This window comes from Geotrypetes seraphini, chromosome 3 (assembly GCF_902459505.1).
Source record: "Geotrypetes seraphini chromosome 3, aGeoSer1.1, whole genome shotgun sequence".
NCBI lineage: Eukaryota > Metazoa > Chordata > Amphibia > Gymnophiona > Dermophiidae > Geotrypetes > Geotrypetes seraphini.
Window position 1 is genome coordinate 407,692,067 of NC_047086.1, and position 8,046 is coordinate 407,700,112.

General features: G+C 39.9%; 1 protein-coding gene across 4 annotated transcripts in view; it reads left to right on the top strand.

Annotated features, from left to right (window-relative positions):
* Positions 1-7,755, top strand: part of ENAH (ENAH actin regulator) — a 274,229-nt gene extending 266,474 nt beyond the window's left edge. For all 4 annotated transcript variants that reach the window (XM_033936563.1, XM_033936559.1, XM_033936560.1 and 1 more), the window contains one exon: positions 4,336-7,755. In XM_033936563.1, coding sequence (XP_033792454.1) covers positions 4,336-4,373 — 38 coding nt within the window. In that variant the 3' untranslated portion in view covers positions 4,374-7,755. The remainder of the gene's footprint in view (positions 1-4,335) is intronic.
* The last annotated feature ends 291 nt before the right edge of the window (positions 7,756-8,046 follow it).

Below are 8,046 nucleotides of genomic sequence, written 5' to 3' on the forward strand. Positions count from 1 at the left end.
TGGGAGTTCTGATCAAGTCAATGAAGCCGTCCACGCAATGTGCGGTGGCGGCGAAAAGGGCAAACAGAATGCTAGGAATGATAAAGAAGGGTATCATGAACAGATCAGAGAAGGTTATCATGCTGCTGTACCGGGCCATGGTGCGCCCTCACCTGGAGTACTGTGTCCAGCACTGGTCACCGTACATGAAGAAGGACACAATGCTACTCGAAAGGGTCCAGAGAAGAGCGTCTAAGATGGTTAAGGGGCTGGAGGAGTTGCCGTACAGTGAAAGATTAGATAAACTGGGCCTTTTCTCCCTCAAACAGAGGAGATTGAGAGAGCACATGATTGAAACATTCAAGGTACTGAAGGGAATAGACTTAGTAGATAAGGATAGGTTATTCACCCTCTCCAAGGTAGGGAAAACGAGAGGGCACTCTCTAAAATTGAAAGGGGATAGATTTCATGCGAACGTAAGGAAGTTCTTCTTCACCCAGAGAGTGGTAGAAAACTGGAATGCTCTTCCGGAGTCTATCATAGGGGAAAACACCCTCCAGGAATTCAAGACAAAGTTAGACAAGTTCCTGCTGAACTGGAACGTACTCAGATTGGGCTAGTCTCAGTTAGGGTGCTGGTCTTTGACCAGAGGGCCACCGTGTGAGCGGACTGCTGGGCACGATGGACCACTGGTCTGACCCAGCAGCGGCAATTCTTATGTTCTTTAAGCCTGTTGCTACAGGTGCCTCTACTTCACGTGTGCTGGGTATTAGCTAAAGGTAGGAAGCCCAGTGAAGTATAGCAGAGTGTAAAGTCCAGAGTGGATTCCTTCTGCAGCAGCACGCAGCTATAGGGAAATAACCCTACTGTGTAGAGCTTACCAGGGTAGGTACATAATCTCTTTTTAACGTGTGCCTAAAATTTAAATAAGATACATTGTTTACCATAAGAACATAAGCAGTGCATCTGCTGGGTCAGACCAGAGGTCCATCATGCTCAGCAGTCCGCTCACACGGCGGCTCATCAGGTCCAGGACCTGTATAGTAATCCTCTATCTATACCCTTCTATCCCCTTTTCCTTCAGGAAATTATCTAATCCTTTCTTGAACCCCAACACTGTACTCTGTCCTATCACACCCTCTGGAAGCGCATTCCAGGTGTCCACCACCCTTTGGGTGAAGAAGAACTTCCTAGCATTGATTCTGAATCTATCCCCTCTTAATTTTTCCAAATGCCCTCTCGTTCTTGTAGTTCTTGAAAGTTTTGAAGAATCTGTCCCTCTCCACTTTCTCTATGCCCTTCATGATCTTGTAAGTCTCTATCATGTCCCCTCTAAGTCTCCGCTTTTCCAGGGAAAAGAGCCCCAGTTTCTCCAATCTTTCAGCGTATGAAAGGTTTTCCATAATTTTTATCAGATATGTCGCTCTCTTCTGAACCCTCTCGAGTATCGCCATATCCTTCTTAAGGTACGGCGACCAATATTGGACGCAGTACTCCAGATACGGGCACACCATCGCCCGATACAACGGCAGGATAATTTCTTTCGTTCTGGTTGTAATACCTTTCTTGATAATACCTAGCATTCTATTCGCCTTCTTAGCGGCCGCTGCGCACTGTGCTGACGTCTTCATTGTCTTGTCTACTATTACCCCCAAGTCCCTTTCTTGGGTACTCTCACCCAATAACAGCCCTCCCATCGTATAGCTGTACTTCGGGTTTCTGTTTCCTACATGCAAGACTTTAAATTTCTCTACTTTGAATTTCATCTGCCATCTCGTCACCCACTCCCTTAGTTTGTTCAGGTCCCTTTGTAAATATTCGCAGTCTTCTTTAGTCCTAGCCCCACTAAATAGTTTGGTGTCGTCTGCGAATTTTATTACTTCGCACTTTGTCCCTGTTTCTAGATCATTTATAAATACATTGAACAGCAGTGGTCTGAGCACTGACCTCTGCGGAACACCACTCGTGACCCTCCTCCAGTCCAAGTAGTGACCCTTCACTCCTACCCTCTGCTTCCTACCTACCAACCAATTCTTGATCCATCTGTGTACGTCTCCTTCCACCCCATGGTTCTTCAGTTTCCGAAGTAGGCGTTCATGGGGTACCTTGTCAAAGGCTTTTTGGAAATCTAAGTATACGATGTCTATGGGGTCCCCTTTGTCCATCCGTTTGTTAATTTCTTCGAAAAAGTGCAATAAGTTCGTTAGGCACGATCTTCCCTTGCAGAAGCCATGTTGGCTTGTTATCATAAGTTTATTCCTTTCTAGATTCTCATCGATGCTGTCTTATCAGTGCTTCCGCCATTTTCCCCGGAACCGAGGTCAGACTTACCGGTCTGTAGTTCCCCGGGTCATCTCTTGATCCCTTTTTAAAGATGGGTGTAACATTGGCTATCTTCCAATCCTCCAGGATCACGCCTGTTTTCAGGGATAGATTACAAACTTGCTGTAGTAGTTCCGCTATTTCCTCCTTTAGTTCTTTCAGTACCCTAGGGTGGATTCTGTCTGGGCCCAGGAATTTGTCAGTTTTTAATTTTTCTATCTGCTTGTGTACGTCTTCAAGGCTTACCTCCATGGATGTTAATTTTTCTGCTTGGTCTCCTTTGAAGATTTGTTCAGGTTCTGGTACGTTGGATGTGTCCTCTTTTGTAAATACTGACGAAAAGAGCATGTTTAGTCTTTCCGCGACTTCTTTCTCCTCCTTCACCACTCCTTTCCTATCTCCATCATCCAGCGGTCCCACCTCCTCCCTAGCCGGCTGCTTCCCTTTAACATATCTGAAGAGCGGTTCGAAATTTTGTGCTTCCTTGGCTAGCCTCTCTTCATATTCTCTTTTTGCTTTTCTAACCATGAGGTGACATTCTTTATGATGCTTCCTGTTCTCTTTCCAGTTCTCGGTTTTGTCCTTTTTCTATTTCCTGAATGAATTCTTCTTATCTCCTATCGCTTTCTTCACTTCTTTAGTAATCCACGCCGGGTCTTTTGTTCGGTTCTTTTTCACCCTTTTCTGAATCTAGGGATATACAGATTTTGCGCCTCGCTCACCATGTCCTTGAATAAAGACCAGGCTTGCTCTACAGTCTGCCATTTCTTTGAGCTGTTCCTAAGTTTCTTCCTTACCATTACCCTCGTCGCTTTGTAGTTTCCTTTCTTGAAGTTAAAAGTTGTCGCTGTGGTTCTCTTTCCCTTCGGTATTCCTACTTCAACTTTGAACTTGATCATATTGTGATCGCTGTTTCCCAACAGTCCCACTACTTCCAGTTCCTTTGCAGGTCCTCTTAGCTCGCAAATAATTGAAATCGCGAGTCTTAAATGTGTGAATCGGGAGGGTGAAGTGTATACTGCATGGAAGATTGAATACTTTTGATACACACATGAAAAGATTGAACATTTGTTTTGGTCACTAAGTATAGTAATAAGACAATTGTTGAAGCACTCTTGATGTGGATACATGAAGTAGAGAGACATGTCCATGCATAGTCTTAACGAAAATATGTATTGTGACTTAATTGCAGCTACGGTTCAAGTGATAGGGCACTTTCAACAACGTGTATACAACTCTTGCAGAAGTAGATTTAGACAGTTGGTTTAGAGTTTGGAGGTGTCTTTACAAGCGAGAGAGTTAGGGAAAAAGGTGGGTTTTTACTGCTTTCCTGAAGTTTAATAAACTTGCCAATAATCTAATAGTTGGGGGGATTTTGTTCCATAATTTGTGTAGAAAGTGTGAATAGGTGTGTTTGCGAGCGTTTTCTACAAGAAGGGTTTGCGCTGGTGGGGTAGATAGTTTTCTCTCGCCTTGCCCCCACACCATTAGTACAGGCTGAGTTCTAATTGTTCGATTGTTTATTCTGTTTTCCAAATATTTTATTTGTTGTGGTGACTAAAATGAGCAGATCAGACATGTTTCTTGGGGAGTATCCCCGTACCCTTCCCTCTTTTGTGTCCTGAGGTATTTGGAGGGCAGTTCAGAGGTAAGAGATGAGGAGCAAAAGTATGCAAATGAAGCTTCCTACAAGAGTTCTTGCAAGAAGGGATTGACTACCTGAAGGTTTAGGAATAGAGTGTGGGTTTAGAAGAAAGAAGATTGACCAGGTAAGAACCTAATCTTTCCTTATGTTGTTTAAATAAATATGTCCCTGCAGTAAGTAAATATCAGCACAAATCCATTATGATGAGACTGAAATTTTTAAGTGTTTAATGTAATGCATATAGCTGGAGATGTGAACATTGATATTACTTCATACCATGAAATAAAGCTCATGATGCGAGAGTGTACCTGCAGATCTTTTTAAAATTTCTTTTGAAATGTCAAAACAGAATCCAACATGGGTTTCTTTTGTGTTGTTGTTTTTACCAGCAATCAGGCAGGAACTGAGCAAGTCGAATACTACGTAGAAGACTAATACAAGAGTCAATGATTTTTGACAGGACTTAAAACTGACTACATTTTCTAAAAGCTGTTTGAAGCCAATGGAGAAGATCTGTGCCCGCAAGAAGGGAAATGATGCAGACGACACCACTTTGGCGATATGCTGTGTCCTTTGGTTTGCTGCTCTGTTCTGTCCTTTGAAACTGATGGAGAAACATCTTGGATGCAGAAACTCCTTTACCTGTCAGATCACAGCCCATTGAAATATTTCACGCCAAGATAAAAATTGCACATTGTTTTAGGAGAGAGGTTTGTGAAGGCTTTTTAGAGAGGTTTCCTTTAATTAGAGGTTTAGCAAGTTCTACTGTATCTCAGGTTTGTCTTCCTATATTCGTTATTCCATGAATAACTTAAGTGATAACAAACTTACCAAAACTGTACTGCTGGAAAGGTCAGATGCAAACATGGAATAACGAGATGTGAATGTTCAAAAGGCAATATTTGCAAGAAGGTGCTCCAGAAAGTGGTATGGCACATCAGGTTTATAGAATTTTAACAGGAAGTCTCTCTCATTAGCCTTCAAAGTAATTTGTAGAAACAAAAACATAAAAGCAAATATGGCCCAGAGTTTGATATAGATGCCTTCCTACATTGTTACAATGCTTTACCAAATCTAAGATTTCTATTTAATATGAGTCAGTGCTGAAATATAGATCATTAGTATGTTGTAGATTTAAGTTTTCTGGATTTTTTTTTCAAGTTTATGCATGTGGGCATTTTTAATGTGTTTCAACCACTACGCAGTTGGGTATGTTAATTATGAATAGTGCATGTCACAAAAATATTATGTTGCCTTTTTATTTTGAATACATGCCTGGAAAAATGATTGGCTAGGGCTATTGGGAAATCTTTTAGGTTAAAAATTTTTTATTCTAAATGTAGTGTTAACCAGATGGGTCATTTGTATGTATACAATAAGGCAAAGGTGTTCACTTGAACCAGTAACCATATTAATGAAGCCAGGTAAATCCATTTTTTGTCTGCTCATTAGGATTTCTGTGTTACACTTACCGGAATTTCTGCAGTTCAGGATATGTCTGAGATTGTTGTGTCTTTCCTTTTCTGTTCAAATTTAGTATTTGGTAAATTCAAACCAAACCCCTTAACCATCATAATGCAAAAAGAAGTCCCTAATTAATGGCATTTGGCTTTCACATTAGTAATTTATTAGTTTGTTTTTAAGGGACTGGTTCGTGTAGTTAGATCATTTTTTATAGTATAGAATAGAATTTTAAAACTGTACATGGGAAAAATACAAGTTTTTCTTTGAATGGAGCAACCATTTAGTTATCCCTGCAGTTAACACATGAAGGTGTGGGCTTTTCTCAAACAAGCTCAGCTTTTATAATCTGGGGCTTTGCTATTTGATGCTGATCCTTCAACAGAGAAAAGTAGAACTAAAGATTGCTGCAAAAAAACGCTAAGAAGGGTGGTGGTGATATTTGCATTAGCCAAACTTGGTGAATGGGGAGACAGGCAGGCATTCCCAAATCATTAAATCTCAATTTGGACACTGAGTTTACTTTTTTTCAATAAAAGTTTGAAACCTATAAAATTCCTGAAAGTAATACTTTGCAGTATTATGAACAGTCAGGTACCTGATGCATCTTGGATTTTGCAGAGCTGTAACAGTGCCATATTTGCTTTTTGATCTATGCTACTTAGGGATTGGGGAAAATATTCATCAATGTATGTGCATGATTATTATTATTTTTTTTTTTTTTTTACTATAGTTTCTGGAAACCCTGTAGTACAGCTCACAGGACAAGAGCTTTAAATAGAGTATTCTGGTATGTGCTGGTCACCAAAGCAAATAAACAGTACTTGCTGCTTCAGAAAGAGCTCGGAGGAAGGCTTTTTAAATAATTGAAATGACTGTCAAGGTCTGGACTTCAATGGAGTGGAAGTGCCACCTGATTCCAGTATCTAGCCTTTTCCAAGACTTGCTAATTTTTCTGCATGGTGCAAAGTGAAAGCACTTTTACAAATACAGTAGTTTACTTAAGGTGGCATTTTCATCTTTCTTGTAACTTTTGTTTATGCAAACAGTTAACCCAGTCAGCAATCATGTGCAATTTTTGTTCATCACTCGAAATATAAAAAAATTAGCCTGAGCAGCATGTCATGGGTACACAGTGTCCAAAGTCCAATAGATGACTGAGGTCCCAAATCATGGAAGAAAAATGGCTTATGCACTAAACGTTTTGTGCCTTGGTCTATAACATGATTTTTGTTTTTTAAAAAAATAAATGTTTTCATACTGTTTTAAATATTATTTTACAAATCCCAGTTTATAGATGTGTTCTCCCCTACTTATTGCTTTATAATCTACCCCTTCAAACATGGTGTGAAGAAGATAACACTGAGTTTAAACATAGATGATATCTCACTCTTTAAGTCTAGGAAATTGAAATCGGAAGGTATTCGGGGCCAGAAAGTAGCGCAGAAGTAGTCATCAAAGATGTATCAGTTTTACCATCAAGGAAATCCACTCCATCGTACCAACTTCCAGATTCTCCTCATGGTGTGAGAACAGCAAGGGATCCACAAGCAGAAGGTCCCAGGGAGAATGCTTGTGATCTTCCCTTTCTTTTCATATTTGTTGTTAGAAAGAGGCTGGGTTTTGGACTGTGCTCCTATAATCTGAAATTTGCTATTGCAAAAATCAAGGTATTCAGTTTTTTGATCACAAGCATTCATACTGATTCATGTTCAGGGATGCATCCTGCAAATGGCTCGGCCTGCTTATATTTTCCTTTTTTACTAGCCAAAACTGCCCCATCTCTACTTCCATTGCAATTTTTGGGTTTTGCTTTGTGATGTAAGCTATGCTTAAACTCTGCTGGAATTTCTCTCAACAGTGAATTTAGAGACCCAGATTTGGAGGGGTTTGTGTAGGGTTTATTCTGTGAACATTTCCTTCCCCAGTTTTCAATGACTAAGAGCTATTTTTGCTTATTGTTCAAAGCAAATGATAGAAGAGCCATGTTTGGATTTTTTTTTGTACGCTGGAATGTCTTAGGGGGATCCTTTATAATTCCTGGAAGGTCTTGCTTTCCTCAACACTGTGATCTGAGCTGTGAAAAATGGTACCACACACAAGCTAACAAATCAGTTGCTGGTGCTGAAATCTCTTCATGTATTCACCATGATTTAAAAAGTTCATTGTTTAATGTTTTTAGGCATCCAAGTGTCAATCAAAACAGAAAAGATTGTTGAAGCTCGTGCTTTAGATTTATCTCCTTCTTTTCCCCCATTCTTTCTGTTTTTACCATTATTTCATTTTAAATTCCATACATGCTAACTTTTGTTTTCTTTTGAGCGAATTAAATAAAATTTAAATCTATACATCTTGTCCCAGTCTTTCTGTTCACGTGTAAGACTGGCAATCTGGTTTGTTGAAAAATGCCTGAAGTACCCAACTTCATGCTTTACATAAGGTAAAAGGGATGGAACTTGCTATAACACTTTTTCTGTGCTTACAATTAAAGCAGTTTATGTATTTTAGGTACTTATTTTGTACCTGGGGTAGAGTCACAAGGAGCTGTAGTGGGAATTAAACCCACAACCTCAGGGTGCTGCTCTAACCACTAGGCCATTCTTTTTTTCAGCATCAGAAAGAGATGTAATATTTATAAA